Consider the following 27,265-nt stretch of genomic DNA (forward strand, 5'->3'; position numbering starts at 1 on the left):
CACCATGAAACACGACCAATCCCAGCAAAGCAGAATGCTCCCATCTCTTGGGACGAATTGTGCAGTGTGGACCGAGAACTGTCTCCGGCTTCTAAGATGCATGCTCCTAGGGGTGAATCGGGGCATTTGGTAGCCCCTGAGGCCTGCATTTTAATGTTCCAGTGGGGCCCCAGAGCACCCATGTGGAGCGTGGCTGTTGAAAAGTGGAGCACCCACACTGCTGCACATGACACACTTCTCAGCCAACTCCCTTGGCCCTTTCAAGGGCACCCTGAAGCTGCTGGGTGGGCACTGTTCTCTCCCAGGGTGGAACAAGGAGCCAAGGGGTTTTGTGTACCAGGTCACACGTCCCACCAGTTCCCTTCCCTTCACCTCAGGGTGGGGAAGATGCTCCCGAGCCAGCCTCCTGCTTGCGGGTCCGGGTAGAGCCTGAATGGCCAAGTCTGGAGCTGCCCGCTAGGCCCTGAGCTTCAGAGACACCTGGCAAGTTAGCCTGCCCCGGGGCACCTCTGCAGACTGTGCTTGTGCCGGGGATGAGGCCGAGGAGGGCCCATTCTATGACCGGACAGACCAGGGGATGAGGCCGAGGAGGGCCCATTCTATGACCGGACAGACCAGGGGATGAGGCCGAGGAGGGCCCATTCTATCACCGGACAGACAACTGGAAAGCCCGTCCGCGGGTCTGTTCTCTCCCTCCCTCAGCTGCAGGCGCCGGCTGCCCCAGGCTGGAGTAATGTTGTGACCGCATCAGAGGCTGAGCTGCGCAGGGCTACAAGAGCCCTGTCTGCCTCCAGGCCTGGAGAAATCAACTTGCCCACGTCACCCAGCTCCTGGGTCACGGCAAAGCCAGGGTCGACCCCCATCTCCTGACCCCCCATCTGCTGCTCTCAGCGTGGCTGCGGGGATCCTTCCCAAGCCCCGGTCCTTCATGTTGTGCACCTCAGATCAGCTCCTGCTCAGGGCCCAGGAAAGTGGGGCAGGGTCTCCACGCAGGACTACGCATTCCCAGAGTTGGCATCCCAGCCTCAAGAACTAAAACCACAAAGCACCTTTCTTTCCCTTGCTCTGTCCTGCTTCAGCTGAGTTGGGGAGGTGCCATCAAGCCCTGTGTTGGTTCTGGGTCTCACGTGATACGGGAGTGCTGGCTGCAGACCCCAGGGAGGGCAGGAGCCCCCGGGACGCACTGGTCAGAGCTGGGAGTGAGAGTGGGAACAGCCCTACAGCGAAGACTGGAGGGAAAGAGCCGTGCAAGCACTTTAGCTCAGGTGGCCGCCGTGCGCGCCCTCTCTGGGATGGAATCTTAGGACGCCCACAACAGATAACAGCAATTTCAAGAGTATCGTGAACACATCTACTGAAAGTTCTAGAAATAAATGTTCCATTGGTGTAATAGAGGGGGAAAGAAAGGAAGAACAAAAAAAAAAAAGCCCAGCAGCTGACCGGCTGAGAACCTCGGCACTGATTTCTGCACAGTGCTGCAAGCTGCCCATCTTGTGGACAGTGCCCCATAGTCGCACAGCTCCAGAAAGAAATAGAACTCGTGGGTTGGACCTCTCCAACCCCAGCTGCAGGAGGAAGAGAGATCTTTTGGAGGGAAACCTCCTATTTATTTCCCATGTTATAAGCATGAGAACATGCTGGCAAAATGCCCTGGAAAATACTTTTGCCCTGCTCAGATGGCAGAAGCCCTCGGGAAGTCACTTCCCTCGATGGCACGAGTCCCTGTGCTCAAGGCAGGTGGCTCCTTATTTCTGCACATGCCTGGCACTGTACACCTGCCTGCATTGACTCTTAGCTTTCCAGGCATCAGTGATCCATTTTGTCTGTTACCTGCATAGGATGGTGGGGTCCCAGACTGTCAGGGTTATACTGAGTCCCCTGGGCACCCCAGCACCTGCCGGCAGGAGCCTGGTAGACTGTGGGAGCTTGGAAGTGCTTTTTGAGCCAATCAATAAGGGCTCATTCTATTATGTCTTAAGATTTCTGAGCGGCATGATGAACAATCATTGGCTCTTTCAGGCTATGCAGCATTTTAAAAAATAATATATCTCATTGTCAGTGTTAAATGCTTGATAAATATTGAAATAAAGGTGAGGTCTTTCATAGGTTAACAAGGGCAACAGCTGAATTGGGTTTTGGAAGTTGCAGGGTAAGCGCTGATTATTTCCAGTGTTGCTTGGATAAAAGAAGGGACATTTATAGTTCACAATAAAATGGTTGGCCGGGAACCCAGCAATCCTGCAGGAGTGGCTGGGTGAGCTCAGTGAGTGACAGGGAAGAAAGGCAGTCACTGAAGATGAGATCTTTCTTGAAGGGATTTGTTTTGGTTGTCAAGACAGTACAGGTTGGTTCTGTGTGGTGTCTCAGAGGTGAGCTGGGTTTCCTGAATCCCCAGACCAATGTTGTTCACAGTAACTTACTCTTTTTGGTTCTTTCTGACTCATTTGCCTGCCTCACATGATACTGTGTGCCCAGGTGCAGTGAGCACCCCACCTGGCTGCTTGGAGTGTTGCTACCTGTGCTGTGGCTCACAGGGAGGGGGCAGCTCTGTCCTGAAGCCTGTGGGGGAACCTCACAACTCCTCAGCATACCCCCCACCCCCATGAAGGAGCCCCCCACCTCCTTCTATAACAATCCTTATTCAGAACCCCAAGTCATAGAGCTCCACACGGGGCCGGGTGGCCTCCAGGACCATTTCGGGGGCACAGCCCCTGCCTTTGAGGATTGCTACCATCTGTGTTTTAACAGCCCAGACTCCAGCAAAGCCTTCCCCACCTTGACTCAGAGACGGCACAGCTGTGGAACATCCTGATTTGTTCAGAAACACTTTCTAGAGTTGTATCCTGTAGTACTCAAGCCTCTGCTGACATCGAACAGACAGAACATGCTGACCGTTCACATATCAGGGGTAAAAAGAATTTGTAGAAGAGGCCACCTGTCAGATCCAGTGTTGGTGCTCATTGCGGTTTCTTAGAGGGGAATAAAACAAATCCAAACCAATTCTGACATTGCTCAGAAGAGGGGAAAATATCAGCCTGTACTCAAAACAGGTCCATTCCCGCACACTTGTTGCTGGTTGTTGCTCCCAGGTTTTGAATAGCTTTGCTGGCTCTGGCAGGTGGAGACGCTTCCACACCTCACCAGCAATAGCCACCCAGGGAGCATCTGGGACCTACCATCAAGGCCCATTTGTCACCCTCCCAGTTCCCTGGGTCTCTTATTCCTCCAGGTGTTCATGACACCCCCACACATTGCAAGGCATCGTGCTAGCTACTATGTCCGAATGAATTTTTTAAAGTGATACATCATATATGTGATCTGAATTTTTCCTACATCCAGTTCCCCATGACTCTGGCCCCAATTTGGGCACATGTTTCCTTATGAGGAAGCTGAGCTTGCAGTATGACTTGTAATTTTTAGCACTAGTCTGTGAATGTTTGTGTGTGTGTGTGTGTGTGTGTGTGTGTGAGAGAGAGAGAGAGAGAGAGAGAGAGAGAGAGAGAGAGAGAGAGAGAGAGAGAGAGATTTGGTATCTTTTTCTGGGAAGTTGTGTTTAGCCAATCTTTTCAAACATCATTCTATAGGCGATCAAAGGCAACGGCTGTTAGAATTCAAAAAGGGTTTTGAGATTATCGAGTCTAGCCCTCTCATTTAACAGTTGGGGAAACTAGGTGTAGAGAAATGTAGTCATTGACCGGAGGCCACACAGCTATTGGCAAAGGCAGGAGTGAATATCACATAGGTCTATTCTGTCTCTTGCCTTCTAGTCTAAGATTTATTTCCCTAAAAAGTACTTCCTACTAGGGATTTATTTTTGGTCTGTCAATTCAACTCTGTTTTTGAATATAATGGCCTAGTTAGGTATTCTAGAATCCATTTCTCTTTACCCTGTGGCTCCCTTTTCTTCAGAGATTTAAGAAAAACCCAGAAGTCATTCTGAGGTTTCCCAATATAGCTGGACCGGGGGCAGGTTGTGTGAGAACTGGACGGTGTAAAGGTGGGGGCTGGGTCCATGGGAACTTGGGGGTCAGTAGTTGGATGTCCCAACTTTTTAATTAAATCAATCTTTTAAAATGCCAAGATGTGAGTCACTATGACCCTGAGATAAATCCTCATAGCATTTAATCTTGCCTCTTCCCCCACAGCTCACTTGCTGGCCAATGAACTCACCTGGATTTTGTTCTGTTTTGCTTAGTTTTTGTCTTTGGCTTGCTCCATGGAGAAGATATTAATAAGCTTTGATGAGTTGATGTCTCATTTATCATCAGGATGTCTCATGATAACTCACAGATGAGGTTAAATAGACTGCAAGAGTCGAAGCAGCCCATCTGTAGCTGGGGTCACCTCTCACCGAACTCCCACTGCAATGACTTTGCTCATTTTCTCCCCCGTTCTCATCCCAGCCCACAGCCTCATAGTTGCATGTCTATTTTGTCATCTCTCTGATTTTGATCTTTCCCCTTTCAATCCATTCTGTGCTTCAACTGCTAGACTATTGGCCACTCACTTGTTCGACAATATACATGGCTCCCTACTGCCAAGTGTGCCAGCTCAAGCTCCCCTTCCAGGCTTTGCACATGTTCTACAATGTGGCTCATTGCACCTTTCCTCTTCCCAACACACATCCTGCTTTGGTCTCTGACCTCATCACTGGCCATCTGTGCTTTCTTCCTCTTTTTGAATAACTCCTATCCACTACTCAAGGTCTGGTTTATGTTCTACTTCCTCCATGAAGTCCTGCTTGGCTTATTCGGCCACATGGATCACTCCATTTTGAATTCCCTTTGCATTTGCAGAAGGTACCCAGCCTACATCTTGTGAAGGAGGGGCCACCTTGGATTTTTATATTGACAATTACAATGTATATGAAAAGAGCTCAGTAAATACTTCCAATCCAATGAAACCACGGAGAATTCCAAATCCTTGATAACCAAGTGACCTTTGAGTCTAGGCATTGGCTGAAGGAAACTGAGGTCCAGAGAGAAGAGGCCTATCTGAGGTCACACAGCAGTTACAGAAACAGGCTTTTCTTCTTTACTCCTGCAATGTAGGTGTCACAGTTGAAGATTTCCCAAATGATACCAATGGATTTGTGACTTTCTTATTCTTAAATATTACAAATTATTCCACATCCCAAACAAAATGTACCAACCTCTCCTCTCCAAAAATAACCCCCCTAAGATGCGTTGGTATAGTGGTGAGCATAGCTGCCTTCCAAAAATAACCCCCAAGCACCCAATTGTATATTACATTTGTGACACCTACTGAAAGACCAAAGAAAGTTCTGGAACACTGTATACTAGCTACTTCTCTTGTGGCAACATCTCCATACTCCTTTTCCCCTCATCCTCTTCCCTGCCACTCCTTCACCCAATCATCTATGGCAAACAGCTAATTGATCACAGCATTCTTTTTCCAATAAGTTCCAATACATCCACAGAATCTTTCTTAACACAATGGTTCAGAACACTAATACCAACAACATTTGAGAGTAAACTTACTTCCCTCCATTCTAACCCTAAAAGAAGGTGGGGATCTGCAGACATTTGAGAGAAAGCATATATTAAGACCAGGGTATTGATAATAGGCATGTATACTTCCTGGCCATGTATATTTCCAAACCTCATAATACACCCTTTCCCCAGCAAGTCCACCAAGGTCAAGTCCTTTGGTGCCACCTACCTTACAAGATTGTCTATTCTCTCATCAGATAACTTGAGCATCCTGGAATGCTGTTCCTTATGACATGATTATCATCTTCCAGAAACATCCTCTTACTGTAGCTACACAGAATATATCTATTGTAATCTAAGAGGGCTATTTAGGAGAGAGGCAGAAAGGAGACAAGTTGTTAAGCTGGGATGGTAAGCTGTCTGGATATGAGGTGGTCTGGTTCTGATGGCAAGTCTGGGACCTGAGGAGAGAGGTCAAGATGCCTGGTCCAGGTGCCTTCACCCTGGATTTGGCTGTAATGAGTCCTGAAAGAAGGTGTTCAAATCCACCTCTTCAGCATCCCATGGCTCAACTCAACTTGGTGCTGACCTGAGAAACCTAGTGAGTTACAGTGTGGTGGAAAGAGGACTAATAATGTGAAGGCTCATTACTAGCAGGCAGTTAGGGTGCTAAAGGGTTTTGGGGTTGATGGGTTAGCCTGGGACCATAACCAGGTGAGCAGAAAGAGTGAGGGCTGTGAGTCAGGACACCTGGGTTTTTGTCCAGGCTCTTTGATCCCTGGCCAGGTCTCTGGACAAGCCATGGTTTCCTCATCTATAATCAGGGGTGTGAATTATCGCTATGAAAGAGTTCTTCCAGCTAGAGCCTCCAAACCTAAACTCTCTCTGGAGTCTTAGTAAGGTCCCCTCCCAGGACTGGCCCCCCTGCACACCAGAAGAAAGGAACAGAGACAGATGAGCATTTTTCTTTTTTTTTTTTTCCTCTCCTTTGAAAAATCAGATGACCCTGTTGGCTAGAAGGCCTACCTGGTTCATTTCTGTCCCTCAGAACCTCTTACCTGGCTCCTTTTGAGCTCCTGCAGGGGGCTGGAGGAGTCTAGACCAATGAGATCTGGAAAGAAGCTTCTTCCAGTTGGGCCGTGACTCTGGTCCTCAGCTCCGGGCACTGGACTTCTCCTTAGGCCGGAACGCCTTCACTTCCTGCAGCCTTCCAGCCTGACCTTTTGCTGACTTTCCATAAGTTCACTTTGCCTTCTCCAAACCTATGCCCACTGCATGGCCTCTGGGTGAGGAAAGGGACCACGAGGAGAAGGGAGAATCAAAGTTTCTTTCTGTGGCTTGCTTTCTGTAGACTCCTTCCCAAGCTCCCCAAGGAACACAGGCTGCCATGGTTCCCCTACCTGGTTTGAACAGGTCGGTTTCCTTTAAAGGGGCAGAGCTGGGACTGCCTTGCAGTAGCTGCCCAGTCTTCACTTGGGCATTACCTCCCAGTTACCAGTCTCATTAGAAGACCCAATGTAGTATTTGCCTTTTAAGCAATTGTCTAAGAATTGTCTCCTCAGGGGGCCAATTTGCTTTCCAACCTCAGTAACCCTCTTAATTCCCAGAGAAGGCACAGGTTGGGGAGCAGCAGTGACATCAGTGCCTCAATGGAAATTTCTGTAGAGCCTAACACTAGATGCTATCTTTCCGCTTTTGTGGAAATTTTCAGACTCCCCCCGCTGATTTCTGCTCACCAGGGCCTTCAGGGCTCACAATGGCATCCTCTCAGAGCAAGAAAGTGATGCCCAAACCTGGTCTCCAGAAGGCCGCTGGGGTTCTATATATTAGGAAGCCAGTCCTCCCATGAGGCCTTGGGGTCTGGAGGGAAGGAATTTGGGGAGGAGGCCCAATCCAAATGTGTTTTGTTTGGCTCTGTGGGTATAATGGGTCAAGCTTCAACCCTCCCCACCTGTCTCTCTGCATTTGTATGCTCCCTGTTGTCCCCCTACACACACACACACACACACACACACACACACACACACACACGCATATACACGCACATGCACGCACACATGCACACACACATACTCAGTGATGGGATGTGAGCCTACCCAGGTTCAGAAACAAAGCCTCACACTGAGGGAATTAGTTCCACCTGACGCCAAAGGCCCCCTTCCCACTGTGCCAGGTGTTTTGGAACTGCCACCAAGGGGTCCTGATCACGGAGGGCCTTCTGAGGGGAGAAAGTAAACAAAGGGAGGGAGGAAACTGGTGAGCACCGCATTCCAGGGAGAGGTGGTGAGCTGAGGCCAGGTCAGTTCCCTGCTCATGACCCTTCCCTTGGTTCAGGCCCCATGGCTGTCTGCTGATGACATGTCTCCTCATTCTCCAGCTGGCTGGTTTACTGGCTCAGCCCTGGAGGCTCATCCTTGCTTTCTTGCTCTGGCCTCCCCTGAGGGATGCTGAACTTCAGGTGGTGTGCACACGCCAGTCTTCTAAGGTCCATCCACACTTGAGGAAATAAGGAGAGCCAGCATGAACAACATGCAACCAACCTGAAGAGACCTCATTGCCAATGAGGAGTCATCCAGGAAGTGGACTGCCTTCCATGGACCAGAGGGAACTGTGGTGCTTAGAAGTGTTGTATCTCTCTCTCTCTCTCACACACACATACACACACACATACATGACTAGGGGCAGGGGAATCAAGTGCCATCTTGGAGAGTATAAGCCAAGATGGAATCTTGTCCCAGAGAGGTCCTACCTAGGATTGCAGCCTGAATACCGAAGGCTCCTGAAAGTTCTGTGTCGACAGACTCTTTCCTTGAAGGCTTGGACTATCACAATTCTTCTCAGTACTAACTTCTTCATGCCTCCCTCTAGCTCTTCATTTCCAGCCTCACAGAGGGAGAAGCACTGCACTGACCTCTGGGGCTAAGCTTGGGAAGGGCATGACCTTTGAGGGGAAAAAAAACCGAAGTTCACATGGCATACGCAAGCTGAGCCAGGAGCTCTCCTTAGGGACTCCCTTTACTTCTTTCTGTCCCAGCCACCCTTGCAGCCACAGGAGGGACTTCAGTTCATCCATTCATGGAGGTTAGGAAGAAAGCAATCTCCCTCCCCCACCTTCCTTGGGCTGTTGCAGTTCTGGTTTCACTAGGGACAGGACCTATGGAATTTTCGATCTTCTCCAAATGACAAGAGACAGAAAAAGCCAGCCAACTCGAAAAATATCATGTAAAAAAGTGAATGCCTTTAAATTTGCCCAATGAGACTGTGGTTTATTGACAAGAAATCACCCACACAGAAACTGCCAGTCCTGCCTAGCTTTAGATTATAGTTATCCCCAGTCTCTCACAACCATTTGGACCCCAGGAAACAAAGCTCTGACTCATACAGGAAGCACAAAGAAATTGGGGCACATGGGTTTACTGGAACCACAAATGCAGGCCATGAAAATTGAGATTCTCAGGGCCTCCCCGGTGGCGCAGTGGGTTGAGCACAGTGCTGTGAAGCTGCCTGCAGCCTCTGCAGCACGGGTTCGATTCCTGGCCGGCCTGGGAGATTCCCACATGGCGCAGCAGACCTCATCTGTCTCGCCCACTGCTCCCCTTAGCAGTGCTTTCAGTCCATCTGCCTGCTCTGCTCCCCACTGTCTCTGGTGAATCCTCTCACCCTCCCGTGCCTCTGGCCTGTACCCCAGCTATTGTATAAATAAAAAATAAATCTTAAAAAAAAAAGAAAATTGAGTTTCTCAATGGACAGATCTTAGAAGGGAGAGGGGAGACATGACAGGGGAAGAGTGGTGGGAGGAGAAGGTTAAGAACAGGGCACAGTTGAGTGACGTTATCTCCTCAGTTTGCATATACACGAGCAAACACGTTGAGCATTTTGGTAACCTGACTCAATGGCTAACTGGACAAACTCTAGGAAAAGCTGTAAGGCAACAATGGTATATTTTTAATACATTTCATCTCCATGCTCTTACCTATTTCCCACCTCAGTGATACCTCCCCTTTCATCCTCCAGAGAAACTCAGGGCCATATAGAAAATCTTGGAGTTGGAAAAGAAAGGTGGCAGTAGTCATGTGTTCCCCCATGACCAGTGGTCTGGTGTACCCTCACCCAACATAATCATCCCCAATAGGTCTCTAGCCCCTGCTCTTGCACAGAGCACAGAACTCAGGGTTCCACAGAGCAAGCATCTCGTGGGCAAATTCCATTGTTAAGCACCCCACTCCATTGATCAAAAGTCCACCTGCTTATCACCCATGACTTGTTGTATGCTCTGAAATCAGTAGAGTAAAGTAGACTTATATGTGTTACCCATACTGCAGTCAGGCAAGCCCCCTTCCTTTCTTTTCTTCTCCAAGCCAAGGAGACAAGGGTGCGCCAGACCTTGTTCACTCAGCTTGGCTTCAACTCAGCATACCCTCCCTTGCCAAAGGCCTTCTCAAACTATGCTGCCCATTGTTTTTCCTTGTATTCTCTCTTTTTCATTCAACCTATTCTCAGAAGTGGCTCCATCAACCTAAGATGCAAATGGCTGCTCATGCTTACTGTGTTATCTACCCAGGACTGTTTACATTTTAACAGGTTTAAAGCCTTAAACTAAAGGGATGCTGGGAATGTTTAGAGAGCAGGTAATGGCAAGATAGAGGACAAGAGGAGAAGCAGCACAGGAATTTTTCTGGAACTCTTCAAATCAGTGCTTGATACTTTTCCTGGACAACAGAAGACCAACTCAAATGGAAAATTCACTCAAATAATGAAACAGGTGCTGTGAACTACTATGCCACAGGAAGCCTGAGGTCTATCTTCACTTTCAGTGAGACTACTCACCTGGCCAGTAAAATCCCCATTAAATGAATTCCTTGAAGGCAGAAACTGATCTGATTCTTCCCTGGTTTGTTGTCAAGTGGAAACCTAAGTAACGTATTAATAGTTTTTCACATAACGTCTTCTGGATGAATGAGTGGATGAGGTCAGGCTGCAGGGCCAAGTTTCTAGGGGCTCAGCTCATGAAAGCTGGAAAATGGCCCTGGGTAAGCAACACAAGAGGCCCATTAGTCACAGAAGAAGGGGAATAGGCAGAAATTTGGAGCCAGAAGTTACAAAAATCTGTATCTGATTTCTGGAACTCGAGGAGGTAGACAAAAACGGAAGAATAATGTAAACACACTGAGATTCAATTTTGGCCCCCATCCCAAGGAAATTTTGAAACTAAACACATGATTTTTGAAGCAAAATACTTATCTGTTGAATTGAAGGAAAGAAAGGTTACTGTTGGGGTATCAATACATGGTCTGGAAGATCAAGGCAGAGCTCACATAAAAATGGTAATGATTATGAAGGACAAAAGCTATTGAGAGTAAAAATTGTGGAGGCCTAACATATGGATAATGGGTATTCCAGAGGGAGGAAGAGGGAGAAATGGAAGAAAAGTAATAATCAAACAATTGTTTGAAGAAAAGTCACTGAGCTGAAGAAAGACTTGAACTTGCAGATTGAAAGTCAGGATTGATGAGAAAAGACACCGAGGCTTAACTTCATAACATTCCTGAACTCCAAAGAGAAAGGGAAAAACTCACGACTTCTAGAAAGAAGGAATAAGTTATGTACAAGGAAAAAGAATGAGATTGGCATCAGAGTTCTCATGGAAGCCAGAAAATGAAGGGAAAACACCTATGAGAAATGAGGGAGAAGGCTGCAGCCCAGGGAGCTTACCCCTGGCCAAATGCCATTCACTTGTCAGGCAAAGGAGCTTATGGGCATGCAAACCTCAGAGAATACTTTACTTATTATCTCTCATATTTTGTTAGAAGAAAATACACAAAGAGTACTAAACAAATAATAAATGAGTCAGGATAAAGATCACAAAATAGAAGGTGAAGAATAGAGGAAACAGTGATGATAAGAAACAGGTTCCATGTAAAGGATCAAGTTCAGGTGCACAATGAAAGAATTACTGAGAATGTGTGCTATAGGGGTTAAGTAAGGATTCTTGCAAAAGGAAGAGGCATATTGCAAGGGAAAAAATTAAGAAGATAAGCCATCTCAGAAAAATCTAGGGGTGGAACATACTAGAGAAGGAAAAATGTTTTGAGGATGGGGGCAATGGAGAGCAGAATGATGAAATATTATTAAGGTTTTAGTCCCTTGTGGTGGGGAAGGAACATTCCAGAAATGTAGTATCTTTTCAGGGTAAACCATTTGGCATCTTACTTTTATATATAGTAGAGAAATGTACTTTTGATAATGATTGTTGGGAAAGTAGTAGATTTAAAAGAAAGTTAAGAGGAAATGATAATAGGTAAGACAATGGAATAAGAAAATACTAGAAAGTAGGTGTGGCAACATTCAAGTCAGATAAGTTGGAATGATGATAAAAGCACTAAAGAGGATAAAATGAGTAGTCTGTAACAGTAAAGACAGAATTTATGAAGAATCAATGATAGCTATAGTTAGTGGGTGTCAAACAATGTAGCAGCTAGACATAAGACTGTTTAAGCAATGCAGAATTTAGTAAAGTTATACATTTAAAATTGACTTTTAATAACTCCTTTTCAGAAGTAAGACCCCCATAGGCAAAAAATAAATATGCACGTAGAAGAATTAAATGATGAACTTAGTAGATCAATTTAATATGCATTCCTTCAAATAAAATAATTTACATTTTATGTGTTCAAAATCAATCAAGTTCTTGGCTACAAAGAAAAATTCATAAAATATTAAAATAGAAATTTTGCTAGTTATATTCTCTGCTCATAATCCAACAAAAGTAGATATAGAGAGTGTAAGAATATTAAAGATCCCAAAGGCTAGAATTTAAGAAACACATTCTTAAATAATCCCTAGATCAAGGAGAAATGAAAACTAAAATTACAAGCTATTTAAAAACTAATGAAAGTATTTTATTCCAAAACCTACAAGACATAGCTGGAGCTGTACTGAGGAGAATATTAATATCCTTAAATATCTTTGCTGTTAAAGGAGAAAGATCTAAAAGGAAAGAACTTCATATAATTTTTAAACATTCAGAGAAAAAGAAAATTGTTATATAAACCATGAGAAAACAGGCAAAATAAATCAATAGAATAGAAGATAAACCCAAACAATAGAAAGGACAAATAAATTCCAAGCTGCTTCTTTAAAAAAGTCAATAAGATAGATGAACCCCTCACAAACCTGATTAAGGGGAAGAGAGCAAAATTAGGTAAGATCAGAAATGAGAAAGTGGGCAAAACCACAGGTATAGAAGAGAGATGACTGTATGAGGGCATTATGAGGAACAGTATGGCTATACAGTTTTGCAGCTAAAGAAAACAGTTTATTTTCTAGCAAATTCTAGTTTGATTAAGAAGCAGAAAACTTGACTGTATCAATTATCATAGAGGTTAGAAAGATGATTCAAGATTGAGCATTAAGAAATGCAGCAGGACAAATTCTTTCTCCCTGACAGTGGAACTCTTCCATGTTGTAGGAAAGAAGATGAATAGAGAGGAAGTTGTGAGATCAGAGGGACAGGAGAAAAGACCTGGGGAGGTCCAGTGGGGACGTGGAGGGAGGGTGTGATGGGAAGAGCCAAAGGCAATGCCTCCTCTGGAGTCCCCTGCCCCCCACCCCGCCACACCCCTGCTCCTTAATGGCTGCTTCTCTATGTCCAGCCATAAATGCTTATGTTCTGCTAGCATTTGTACACTGGAGAGGGGCTGCAGCTAGTCTGGGGTAACAGGAAAAACAGCAGGGAGGTGTGACCTGATGCTCTTCTTCACTCCCTGTGGCCCATTCCCATGTAACCCCAGGTTGGTGGTGAAAACCTGTAAGTTTAGGCCTCTTGCCCCTACTCATTGAGTGGGTCACTGAGATGAGCAAGATCTGGGGAGGGCAGGACAAAGCCACCCCAGGGGGCTCTCTCATTCCATAAGACTATTTGGGCCGGGTCAGAGGACATCTGGACATCTGTGCACGCCTGTGGGCAGGTGACCTGTGCTGGGCAGACTCGCATAGAAGGTGGGGATTTGCACATCTGTCCACGGGAGACACAACATCTGTTCTCCAGCCTTGGCTTAGAGGTTTGTTCTGCCTCTGGGAGAGTTCATTTGACCACATTTGGGAAATATCATTGATTTTCTGCCTCTTAGCCCAAAGACGTTTTTTAAAAACTTCATCACTCTTGCGTGACTTCTCTTGGCAAGCTAATTCAGTGACTAACTTCACCTAGGCAGTTCTTTCTTAAATCAAACTAGTAGAGGATTGTTTTTCTATCCCCATCTATGTATCTGGCATCTCCATCACAGTGCATTAGAGAGTTGCTGGGGGCACTGTGGTTTTTCCAGATTCACTGAAAATACTCTTTTCCTTTTTTTCTTAGCCTTTATCTGTTTTTCTTCAAGCAAGCCTGGCAGATTGTAATAGAGTTAGCTTTTCATTTCTGTAAGGGCTAAAGTGGGAACTTAGGAGAAAAAAAATACAGATACCTGTGGCCAAAGTGGTACCTATAAATGGCAAACCATGAAGCGGGTGGGAAGAGAAGGAAGGGGAAGATAATCTGGTCCAACTGAGTGTAAGGCTTTTTCATATCCAAATAATTTTCATTCAAACCTGATTCCTCGTGTGCTTTTTGAAATGTCTGCCCAAGATTCTTCATTGCTATTATTATTTTCAAATCAAATGTTATTGATTTACCACTGGTGTACAACACTGTAATTTGGGAGTGCAGCTGCACACCTCAATGTATGTACATCTCAACCCACCTACCACCAATGTTCTAGTGCCACCACCGTATACCTTCGCCACCTCTGCCCACTCCTCTCACCCTCTCTGCCCGCCCCCTCTGGTAACCTCCATATTTTCCACAATCTAAGATTATGCTGCTGTAAGTCAGAAAGTGAGAGATAATGATTCAAAGGTTTTGCTCATACGTGGAATAAAATTAACCAAAGCTAGGGAATTGGCAAAACACAGCAGATCTGATTCTTTGGATGGAGATGCTCAAGGGCTGAGAGGAGAGGCGAGGGGCTTTCTTAGGGCAATTAGCCCACAATGAATGAATGGATAGGGTTTCTGGTTGTGTTGTCTATTGTTAGAATACCTTGGGGGTCTCCTCTCCATTCTGGGGAATTGAAGGCCTTCTGAAACTTTGCAGGGATAGGAAGCCCCATCCTCCATCTGGAGGGGTTTCTGAATCATAGATGGCAGGAACACATCCCCTGAATCCTTCCAGTCCTGAGATTCTATGCATCTCCCTGTGAGCTAGAAACTCTTGTACCCAAGTCTCTTAGTTTCTCTTACTTCCATGCTGGCAGACAGGGCAACAGAGTGAAAGGGTGAATGAGAGGCAGGTGAGTCTAGGAGTGGACCCCAGACATTTCTGTGAAAGGTTAATAACTGGTTTATAACTGGTTTATAACTAACCCCCTAGGGCACATCACTAGGTTTGTCCAATCGCTGAAGGAGTCTCAGAGTAGATAGTCCTGTTTCCGGTCACAAAACCCTATTATCATGTCAATCACCCGTTTGGCTTGCTATTGTATTGATCATCTATATAAGGGACAGGCAAACTGTGGCTTGTCGGCCAAATCTAGCTGGCTGGCTGTTAAAGTCTTACTGGAACACGACCAGGCTCATTCATTTACATGTGTCTAAGGCTGTTCTTTGCTACAATGACAGAATTCAGTACATATAAAAGACTATGGCTTCCAGAGGCAAAAATATTTACTATTTTATGCTTTCCAGAAAAAACTTGCCAGACCTGATCTATATAAATCGATACACAATGATTGAATGCAAGTTAATGACTATAATTGGGAAGCCAGATGATGAAATTCATGGATAACAGTGAGTTTTTCTATGTTCAGGGCTACCCATTTGTGCTAAGTATCACAGACCTCCTGAAACCTCTAACACCCACAAGCAAAAAGGAAAATGAAATAAATTTCCCCAGCTTTTCACATACTGAGCTCAGTTACTTTCAGCAACTGAAATCTCTGCTTAAAGTTACAGCTTGACCTACGCTGAGAAGTGCTTATCCTTCATAATAATAGTCCTATCTAGGATTCGAAATCATTAATTCCTTCCTGCTATGGAATGTTGTCTTGCCCTTACCTTGACCACCGAATATTCAAATTCCCCATTCAGAGAATGTCAGCACCCTAAACCCTGTCCCTACTTTGACTTTGAAACCATCAGTGTGAAATTCCTCCTGTTTCTGTAAAGCCTCCAGCACCTCGGCCGCTGGCTCTGTGCGCTGCGGCACCTGCAGTTCCTTCACGTGTCTCCCGAATTTCCACCCACTTTGTGTCTGCCGAGCAAGCTCAGCATCTCCAGCTTAGTTAAACATGCCAAGAAGATCATTTCTTAATCACCTTCCCGAAAGACTAAATATAAATGTGCTTGTTTTAAGTCAATGACATTTAAAACACATGCCTCCCTGCTCTCTCCAGCATGCTCATCACCAGACTTCTCTGATGTTGCCCCATGGATAGTTTGAGCAGAAAGAGAAAATCAGCAACAGGGAAGGGTAGTTACAGGCGTTTGGTGCAAGCAGAAGCGAGGAAGGTGAACGCTGCAGTGGATTGACCCAGAATTGAGACCCCAGGGGACAGACGCCAGGGCCGGGCTAAGCGCTCTTCTGCCGGGAGCGTGGCTAGTCACCGCTGGGGGACTTCTCCTCTTCACCGCTTTTCACCGTCAGGTAGTAGACACGGTTGGCCTCTGGGTAGGTGATTTTGCTGAGTGGGAGCTTGTAGATGGCAGGGTTGTTGGTCGTCAGGAGCAGGAAGATGAGAGTAGAGAGGCAGAAGGGCCAGGTTCCTGGTGGCACACCGACCTGGACATACAAGCCCTGGGCTGAAAATGATTCAGGAACCCCGGGAAGAAGGATGTGGCAGGGTTTGAGGAAGAAGATCCTCCCCAGGGATGGCACTGTTTTCTGGATTTATGACGTCAGAGTAGTGATCATGGAATTTGAGGTGCTGGTACCTTTGGGCACAATCAGAATCCTTTAACCAGGCATGAGGATGTAGCGGGCAGGGCTTTCTGGACAAACCCTGGAGAAACCTTGGCATGGGCTTTGTGTGGAGCAGTAGCCACCCTCACCCACTCAGGATGTGTCCATCAAACTCCAAGGAGCCTGATGTCTGGCAGGGGAAGGGTACTTTTGGGTAGAGTTGAGGAGAATCCAACTTACCACTGACATTATGTTGGAGAGGGCGGCTCCCATGTATGCACAGAATAGGGCTGTGGGGGAACAAGGATGATTGAGAATCAGCCTCCCAGATTCCCTCCAGCCCACCCCAAGACAGGGTCCCACACTGTCTCCATGGCCTCTAGTACCCCGACATCTGGCATGTCTGCCTGGCATCCTTTGTCATCTTTGTGGGTGCAGCCCATCTCCCATAAGACTGTGTCTTCTCTGAGGGACACATATCCATTTAAACTCCTCATTTCCTTCTCCACTTCCAAGGTAACCTTGCCTAGAGTCAGAGGTCAACAAGCACCTTTTGAGGGGGGCGGAGCAACATGGCGGCGAGGAGACGCTGCGAGTAAGATCTCCCATTAAAAAAAGTTAATAGGGAGGAAAAGCGGCAGGTCCCAGTGAGAACTGGGACACGGAAGATAAACGGGTGACGCCAGCAAACTACCCGAAGAAGAAGAAAGTGGCCATAAAAGAGGACTAGAAGGGAGGGAAGCGCAGAACCCTGCTCCCCTCCCCCGCCCACAGAGGCGGCACTCTCCGACCGGCAGAGAGGAGGAAAACAACAAACCAAAACGACCCACAAGAAGAAACGACGCAGCAAGCGGGACTGTGAGTGGAAAGGAACTATTGCAGCCACCACACCCCGTGAACGGGAGCTGAGGAGGTGAGCGAACGGCTCCGGGCACCATTGAAGAGAGGCCCCGCCCCCGGGGAGGAGACCAGCACCAGCACACAGCCCCGGGCCGCCCGGTAAGCTTGCACGGAAAGGCGGTGCGCTGGAAAAGCAGGCGCGGAGCGCGGACAGGATTGCGCGGAACAGCGGCGCGCTGGAAAACCAAGGGCGGATCGGAATCGGGATCGCGCGCGGAAAAGCAGTGCAGTTGAAAAGCAAACGCGGATCCAGACCGCAACTGCCCAGGTCCCTGCGCCTGCGACCTAGGCTCGAGGGGAGACGCGCGGAGGCCCTCACTGAGTGAGCAGGCCCAGGCGCCCAGGCACGGGAGCGGGATTCAAAAGGCGCCATTCCCGCGCCACTGAACTGGGCTACAGCCTGAGTCCTGGAACTGAGGGCTTTGGAACTGACACCCGGGGCACGAAACTAGGGGCGTGGGTTCCCCACGATGGTGGGGCACAAGGCAGACACAGCACCCCAAAGCCGTTGAGGTTTACCCTACCATTCCCGCTCTATTCCCTGTCCCACGGGGTGGAAAATCAGCTCCCCAAGGGCTCCAGGAGAGATCTCTGGCGCCACCTAGCGACTTGAAGCCAGCAGAGGCGCCTAGAGGAGCCAGTGGCCAGCTGGGGAGTTAGCCCACGCCGGGCCCCTTCCGACCAGTAGTCTGAGCCCACAGGGGGAGCGAGCACCCACAGCCGGGGCAGACCAGGCGCGCAGAAGAGTGTGCCTGAGACCGGACGCACAGGGAGTGTGTCCCACATTACCATCTTAGAACAGGGACATTTCTTCAGTAAAGACTACCTGCAGAAGGCTTCCTCAGGAGCCAGAGGTGAGCGGGGGAAGTTCGCCCACGCCAGACACCCTCTGGCCTGCAGTCCAAGCCCAGAGGGGGAACAGGAACCCACCGCCGGGGCAGACCAGGTGCACAGGGGAGTGTGTCCCCACATCGGCATTTTAGAACAGGGACCTTTCTCCAGTAAAGACTGCTTGAAACTGACAGATGACTCCTGGAGGAACCAGAGGAGAGCAGAGGAGCTCACCCAAGATGCCGGCCAGTCCCAACAACACAGTGTCCCAACGCATACGGCAAATTAGAAAACAGACAGTAGGGAGGAGAAGAACCACACACAACCTAGCAACTCCCCAGGGAAAAAGCACACCACAAAAAGAAAAGCAGCCCCCAGATTGCAACGACAGTAACTTGGAAGAACTTCTGAGCCTTCCAGAAAGAGAATTTAAAATTGCCGTGATTAAAAAACTGACAGAAGTCATAAAGGAAAACAATGATAAGGGAAAAATAATCAACGATCAGAAGAATGCAATTGAGTCCCTAGAGAGGGAAAACAATGGTCAGAAGAATGAAATTGAGTCCCTAAAGAGGGAAGTAAAAGAAATGCAGGAGATCAAAGAATTAATGGAAGAACTAAAGAATTCTGGGAAAAGCAATGAAAGCAGAATAGATGAAATGGAAGAACGAATAAGTAATCTTGAAGACACAGAAATAAAAAGAACCAAAACAGAAAAGGAAAGAGAAGTATGAAGGAAAAAGAACGAAGAAAGACTTCGGGAACTATCTGACTCCATGAGGAAAGGAAATATAAGAGTTATAGGAATACCAGAAGGAGAGGAGAGAGATGTAGGAACAGAGAAAATATTCAAAGAGATAATTGAAGAGAACTTCCCAAATGTGAAGAAGGAGCTGAAAATTGATATACAAGAAGCAAGAAGAACACCAAACTTCCACGACGAAAGGAAAAATACAGCAAGACACATAATAGTAAAGCTCCCAAGAATCCAGGACAAGGAAAAAATAATGAAGCTGGCAAGAGGGAAGAAACAGATAACATTCAAAGGAAAGCCAATCAGGCTGACATCAGACTTCTCCGAAGAAACACTACGGGCAAGGAGAGAATGGAGGGACATAGTCAACAGACTCCAAGAAAACAGATGCCAACCAAGAATTCTCTATCCCGCAAAGCTCTCCTTTCTCTTTGAAGAAAGAATATGGACCTTCCCAGACAAACAGAAACTCCGGAATTTCATTGCAACTAAACCCCCACTCCAAAAAATACTACAAGGAGTCCTAAAGCCAGAACCTCAGAGGGACGAATAACAATGAAAGAAGGCCAAAAAAAAAAAAGTTATTAAAAGAATAAATAAATAAAATCAAAGGAAAGACAAACACAATGGCAAATACAGATGCTAACATATCAATATTAACTCTAAATGTAAATGGACTAAACTCTTCAATAAAAAGACACAGAGTTGCAGCCTGGATTAAGAAACAAAACCCAACCTTTTACTGTCTCCAGGAAACACATTTAGCTACAAAAGATAAAAATAGGCTCAAAGTTAAAGGATGGAAAACAATCCTACAAGCAAATGGACCAAAAAAGAAAGCAGGAACAGCTATACTTATATCAGATAAAACAGATTTCAAACTCAAAAAGATAAAAAGAGACCCCAATGGTCACTACATTATGATCAAGGGGACAATACTTCAAGAAGAAATAACACTCATTAACATATACTCACCAAACGAAGGAGCACCAAAATATATCAGACAACTGTTATCCTCTCTGAAAACAGACATCAGAGAAAACACATACGTAGTGGGAGACTTCAACACACCACTATCAACAATGGATAGATCAACAAGACAAAAAATAAGTAAAGAAACCAAAGCTCTAAATAAGGACCTAGAGCAATTGGGCTTAACAGACATCTATAGAACACTAAACCCCAAAAAAACGGAGTACACATTTTTCTCAAGCGCACACGGATCATTCTCCAGGATCGATCACATACTGGGGCACAAGACAAACATCAACAGATACACCAAGATTGAAATCATATCAACCATCTTTTCTGACCATGAAGGCATCAAACTAGAAATAAACCATAAAAAGAAGGCAAGGAACTTTCCTACCTCATGGAGATTAAAAACCACACTACTGGAAGACCACTGGACTAATGAGGAGATCAAAGAAGAAATTAAAAAATTCTTTGAATTGAACGACAAGGAGGACACCAATATCCTAAATGTATGGGATGCAGCAAAAGCAGTAATAAGAGGAAAATATATAGCAATAGAAGCTCACATCAAGAAACAAGAAAGAACTCAAAGAAACAACCTAATCTCGAAGCTCAAAGATCTAGAAAAAGAACAACAAAAAAACCCCAAAACCAGTAGAAGAAAAGAAATAATAAAAACAAAAGCAGAAATAAATGAAATTGAAACTAAAAAAACAATCCAAAAGATCAATGAAACCAAGAGCTGGTTCTTTGAAAAAATCAATAAAATAGACAAACCCCTAGCCAGGCTCACAAAGGAAAAAAGGGAGAAAGCACAAATAAACAGGATCATCAATGAAAGAGGAGAAATCACAACAGACACAGCAGAAATCAAAAGAATAATCAGTAACTACTATGAACAGTTATATGGAAACAAGTTTAACAATCTAGAGGAGATGGACAAATTCCTACAACTCTACAATCACCCAAAGCTAGATAAAGAAGAAATAGAACACCTAAACAGACCAATTACAAGCAGCGAAATTGAAATGGTAATCAAAAACCTCCCCAAAAACAAAAGCCCGGGACCTGATGGATTTACAAATGAATTCTACCAAACATTCAGAGATGAATTAGTGCCTATCCTTCACAAACTCTTCCAAAAAATTGAGAAGGAAGGGACAATACCAAACACGTTCTATGAAGCCAACATTACACTAATACCAAAACCAAACAAGGACAACACAAAAAAGGAAAACTACAGGCCAATCTCCCTAATGAACACTGATGCAAAAATCCTCAATAAAATTTTAGCTATCAGAATCCAACAATGCATCCATAAGATAATTCACCACGACCAAGTAGGATTCATTCCAGGGACACAAGGATGGTTTAACATCCGAAAATCAATCAACGTTATCCAACACATCAACAAAAAGAAATATAAAAACCATATGATAATATCAATAGATGCTGAGAAAGCTTTCGACAAAGTGCAACACCCATTCATGATAAAAGCCCTTGAAATTCTTGGGATACAAGGAACATACCTCAACATCATAAAGGCCATCTATGACAAGCCAACAGCCAGTATCATTCTCAATGGTGAAAAGCTGAAAGCAATTCCATTAAGATCTGGAACAAGACAAGGATGTCCACTCTCACCACTGCTTTTCAATATAATACTGGAAGTCCTAGCCAGAGCAATAAGACAAGAGAAAGACATCCAAGGAATCCAAATAGGAAAAGAAGAAGTCAAACTATCACTATTTGCAGATGATATGATAATATACATAGAGAACCCCAAAAAGTCCACAGAAAAACTAATTCAACTCATCAATCAGTTCAGTAAAGTGGCAGGATACAAAATCAACACGCAAAAGTCAGTAGCCTTCCTATACACAATCAATAAATCTGAAGAAGAAGAAATCAAAAAAACCATCCCTTTTTTTATTGAAACAAAAAAAATCAAATATTTGGGAATAAATCTAACAAAAGAGGTAAAGGACCTATACAAAGAAAACTATAAAACACTGTTAAAAGAAATAGAAGAAGACACAAAGAAATGGAAAGACATCCCCTGCTCATGGATTGGAAGAATAAACATTATTAAAATGGCCATCCTTCCAAAAGCAATATACAGATTCAATGCTATTCCAATCAAAATTTCAATGTCATTCTTCAAAGAAATAGAACAATTATTGATGAAATTCATATGGAATCACAAAAAACCCCGAATAGCCAAAGCTCTCCTAAAAAAAAAAGAAGGGAATGGAGGCATCACACTCCCAGACTTCAAACTCTACTACAAAGCCATAATCATCAAAACTGCATGGTATTGGAACAAGAACAGACATACAGACCAATGGAATCGAATAGAAAATCCAGAAATAAACCCACAGATTTATGGTCAACTAATCTTTGACAAAGGAGCAAAGACTATGCATTGGAGCAAAGAAAGTTTGTTCAGTAAATGGTGCTGGGAAAACTGGGTCGCTACATGCAAAAGAATGAAGCTTGACCACTACCTCACACCATACACAAAAATCAACTCAAAATGGATTAAAGAACTAGACATAAGACCTGAAACCATAAAATATATAGAAGGAAATATAGGCGAAACACTACGTGATTTGCACATCAAAGACATCTTTACAGACACATCACCCAAAGCAATGATAGTGAAGGCGAAGATAAACAGCTGGGACTACATCAAATTAAAGAGCTTCTGCACAGGAAAAGAGACAATAACAAAAACAAAGAGAAACCCCACCAACTGGGAGAACATTTTTGCACCCAACACTAATGATAAAGGACTGATCACAAAAATCTGCAAAGAGCTGATGAGACTTAACAACAACAAAGAAAAGAATCCAGTCAAAAAATGGGCAGAAGAGCTAAAAAGAAACTTCTCTGAAGAGGAAATGCAAATGGCCAATAGGCATATGAAAAAATGTTCAACATCACTTGTCATCAGGGAAATGCAAATCAAAACTACCATGAGATACCATCTTACACCAGTGAGAATGGCACATATTAAAAAAACTAGCAACAACAAATGTTGGCGAGGGTGTGGAGAAAAAGGAACTCTTCTGCACTGTTGGTGGGAGTGCAAACTGGTCCAACCACTATGGAGAGCTGTGTGGAGATTTCTGGACCTACTAAACATAGAGCTTCCATATGATCCAGCAATTCCACTCCTAGGTATTTACCCAAAGGACACAGAAACATCAATTCCAAAGAACACCTGTACCCCTATGTTTATAGCAGCACTGTTTACAATAGCTAAGCTTTGGAAACAACCCAAATGCCCAAAAATAGATGACTGGATCAAGAAGATGTGGTCCATATATACCATGGAATATTACTCAGCATTCAAAAAAGATAAACACATGCAATTTGCAGCAACATGGATGGCACTGGAAGGGATCATGCTCAGCGAAATAAGCCAAAAAGAAAAAGAAAAATACCGGATGGTCTCACTCATAGCAGGAATCTAGAAAACTTAAATAAGGGAACAGGAAAACGAATAACTATAAGAAAGTGAAAATCAAAATCAACAAAAAACTACGAACCAGAGACACTTTTAGGGGGCGGGGGTGGGAGGGGAGGGATTGGGGTCAGAATGGGGGGGCTGCAATTGTATGGGGATTATAAAAATAAAATTTATTATTAAAAAAAAAAAAAAAAAACAAGCACCTTTTGCTTGTCCACACTGACCTTGGGGATGGTCTAGCCCTGGCTGGATGTCTGTCTTTCTGGAGGGTAAGTGGTCAGAGTATATGAACTCCCAATAGGGTACCTCCCGTCCAAGACTCCCTGTGGCCATGATGCTGCTGGAACTGTACCGAGTCCCACTGGAGTCGGCCCTGACTGGGTTCCTGAGCTAGTCCCTAGGAGCCAAGCAGCTGGACAGTTAGGGGAGCCATCCATACCTCTGGTTCCTCTGGACTACCTCCTTCTGCATCTGTGCTTTTTTTGCTCTTTCTGTTTCTCTGTCCAGTACACCTTCTCTCCACTCATTTCCTATCCAAATCCCACACCAAAAGTATTGAGATAAGCTCCTGCCTTCCCCTGAAGCCTTCCCAGATGGTCCCAGCCACAGGAATCTGCCAATTCTCTGCTGGCTAAAGGCAGTTATATTCTGAACCTCAAAATATCTGGCACTTTTTGACTTGACAAATATTTACTGATCCCACTGCCTCCGCAGCCACTCTCAGGCTGGCTGTTGAGGGGGATACAGGGACATGGAAGTCATTTGCAGTCTCCATATAGTGCAAAACAAAACAAAACAAAAACAAAAATAAAAGATCTTTTGGATGCTATTCTTCCCTTTGTCTCTAGTTTTGCTTATGAAAGTCCTGTTGTTTCCAGAGAAAGTAACCTCAGGACAGGAAGGCTGGTGCAAAGAAGAGACTTCTGCCACTGACATCACTTCTGTCATTGACATCTGTGTCCCAGGGCAAGTTCATTAACCCTTCCAAGGCTCATTTCCTCCCCTGTAGAATGGGGCTGACATCCCATGTCTGGCAGTGATCTTGGGAGGACTAAGTGAGTTCAGAATGCAGCATGGAGTGCGGTGCTGGGGAGTGACTCTGGTAAGGTCTAGTGGACAGTCCCTTCTCCAAGCTCCCACAGTGCTGCATAATGCTTTTCTTTTTTTTTTTTTTTTAAAGATTTATTTTATTTATTTATACAAGCACTGGGTACAGTCAGAAGCACGGGAGGGTGAGAGAATTCACCAGAGCCAGAGCGGGGAGCAGAGCAGGCAGAAGGACCGAAGTACACTGCTGAGGGGAGCAACGGGCAGCAGGAGAGGTCTGCGCGCCATGTGGGACCCTCCTCCGGTGGCCGGGGAGCAGCCGGGGATCGAACCGGCGCTGCAGAGGCAGCGGGCAGCTTCGCAACCCAGGGCCCAACCGCTGCGCCACCGGGGAGGCCCTGCATAATGCTTTTCTGAGACCTCAAAGCTCCCAGGTGTATGATCCCATTGGAATTTTCCAACAATCCTTTTAGACATTACAGTCTTAATAATTATTTACGTAATTATTTCTCATCTGCCAGACTATTGCTTCATGAGGATGTGGTCACCACTGTATCTTCCATGACTAGTGTAGGCCTTGGTGCTTAGTAAATGGCTCTATAAATGCTGCTGAATGAAGAGTTACTGAGAGCAGAAGTGCTGCCACTAGCATGTGCAGAAATATCTGTACACCGCACAATGCCGGGTAAATACAATAGAAGTACTAGTGCTTGTGCCTCCATTTGACAAGAGCAGCCTCTGCCATGGCTCAGCTGATAAGGACCCCAGCATGAACTCCCCCAGCATTAGGACCTGGCCACAGGTTCTTCTATCACTGCCTCTCAGTTCTAACTAGGTCACAAGGTGATTGAATCATGGAGGGGAAGGAGTAGCAGGGTGACTTGGTTGTCAGCCTTTTGGAATACCCACCACAGACGAGAGCCAGAAGGTGGGTCTGCCAGGTGAGGGCGTAGAACATGCCCCCAATGGCAATGCAGGACAGGACGCAGTTGTAGCTCCAGAGGCCCATGTAGATGTTCTCGAAGGGTGTGGCCACCGTCAGGGCTGTGGGACAAAGTGAGGCATTTCTGGCTGGTTCTAAGTCACATTACAAAGGACATTCATATCTGGGGCCAGGTCTCAGGGTGACCTCATGCCTGCCATTCCCCCCAAACCACAACCCCTTCTCTACTCAGCAAAGAAGCCTCTACAAATGGCATCTCATCTTAGCGAAGCAAGAATGAGAAGAGACCAGGGATTTCCAAACTGTTTTTCAAAGATTTCACACAGAGGGTGATTACTTCCAGGTGACAGGAGGCTGAGGAGGTAGACACCAGGCCTCTCCACTTCTTTGACTGGAGAGCAGCATTTTCAGGAAGAAGGGTTTCAGTTGAAAAGTTCTGCTTTAGGTGATTAAGAAAAATGATCTATGTACATATAGAGATAGATGTAGCGAAGTGAGACACCAAAGGGAACAATAGGTGAATCTGGGTAAAGAATTTATGGGGCTTCATGTACTATTTTTATTTTTTGTAATTTGATAAAGTTTGCAATTATTTCTAAATTTTTTTTTGGATTCCTGTCTCCATGATGTTTTTGAAAAATATCAGAGTAAGTCAAATGTTCCCATTTCTGAGAGTTGTTTGCATATACACATTAAATGTGTGCACATGCATGTTCACACATGTCTATACATGTGGACATATTTGTCAAATGGCAATTCTCAAATTCAGTTTTTGAGAAAGTTTTTTCTCAAGTTTTTTCTTTTACTTACTCCAAACTGAATCTGCTACTGCTGCTCCCTACTTGCTCTGCAACCTGCTTGCTCTGGCTTGCTCTGCAACCTGCTTCCTTTGAAGACTCAAGAAAGGAACAAATAAGTCCCTGTCACTGACAGTGTTCAAGGGTGCCAGTGAAGATAGCAAGTCTAGAATATTGCCACTTGTAGGAGAGAAGTGATCTCAGGAAAATTCTGCACTCCCTGCAGAGAGGGGCCCTGTCCTACCTGCCAGCATCCCCACAATGGAGCCAATGGCCGCATGCAAGCAGATGAGTGGTGAGCAGATGAACAGAGCCACCAGGAACACGCCACCTGTCCAGGGATTGTTACAGCCATACACCTGGCTGACTCCGACGGGGATGGCCTGTAGCAGCTGCAAAAGTCAACAGAATCCAGGTCACTGGAGTATGGGCCCATAATGAGCAGGCCTTGGGGCCAGGATTGAGCCATTCCTGGGGGGCTAATGGGCTGGAACTGAAGCTGGCTGTGCCTCCATTGTGAGAGAACATGTGAGCTCCAGGGCTGGAATAAACAGTTCCTTACTCCACCACCTAGCGGGCATCTGAGCATTTCTCATGCAAAGCGGGTAGGGCCCTCAATACAGGGTTTGCACACGATGGACATGCTGCTCCTGAGGGATACAGGACTTCTGCTCTGAGAAGAGCTTTTGTAACAGGGTGGTCCCCAGGAAAGGGGGAGTTTCCCTGCCCCACCCAAGGGAGGGTGGAGCTGAGCAGGAAGAGGAGAAGCGGCAGAAGGGACTGAGGAAGGAAGGAGCAGGATGGAGCCAGGAGACCTGGAGGAGGCGCATGGAGCCTAGAGACACGTGAAGAAACTGCGCTTGTCTTTTGGTCGTGGACTGGGTGACACAGATGTAGGTGAGACCCGTGGGGAGGTGACAATGGCAGCTTTTATCTTGATGTTGATTTTGCTCTTTTCCTTCCGGGTTTGTCTGGTTGTTTCTGACCCTTTTCTGTGGGTCCCCACTGGAAGGTGCTTTAGACTTGTCGCAGGCTTTGGGGCCTTGCTCTGGGCCGATCCCATATGGATGGACTTTTACCCACGAGGGGATGGGTAACTTTGGGTGCTTCATTTAGAAACTAGACTCTTTGCCTTACCTGTATTGTTTCCTAGT

At 45.6% G+C, this 27,265-nt stretch overlaps 1 protein-coding gene across 1 annotated transcript in view; it reads right to left on the reverse strand.

Moving 5' to 3' along the window:
• The window catches only part of SLC14A2 (solute carrier family 14 member 2), a 57,076-nt gene that overhangs the window by 15,833 nt on the left and 13,978 nt on the right, over window positions 1–27,265 (reverse strand). The window contains exons 6-9 of the mRNA XM_037509709.1: window positions 26,356–26,503; window positions 25,281–25,415; window positions 16,630–16,679; window positions 16,095–16,269 (exon numbers count right to left, since the gene is read on the reverse strand). Of these exons, the coding sequence (XP_037365606.1) occupies window positions 16,095–16,269; window positions 16,630–16,679; window positions 25,281–25,415; window positions 26,356–26,503 (508 nt within the window). The remainder of the gene's footprint in view (window positions 1–16,094; window positions 16,270–16,629; window positions 16,680–25,280; window positions 25,416–26,355; window positions 26,504–27,265) is intronic.

This window comes from Talpa occidentalis, unplaced genomic scaffold (assembly GCF_014898055.3).
Source record: "Talpa occidentalis isolate TD23 unplaced genomic scaffold, MPIMG_talOcc4v2.1 talOcc4.13, whole genome shotgun sequence".
Taxonomy (NCBI): Eukaryota; Metazoa; Chordata; class Mammalia; order Eulipotyphla; family Talpidae; genus Talpa; species Talpa occidentalis.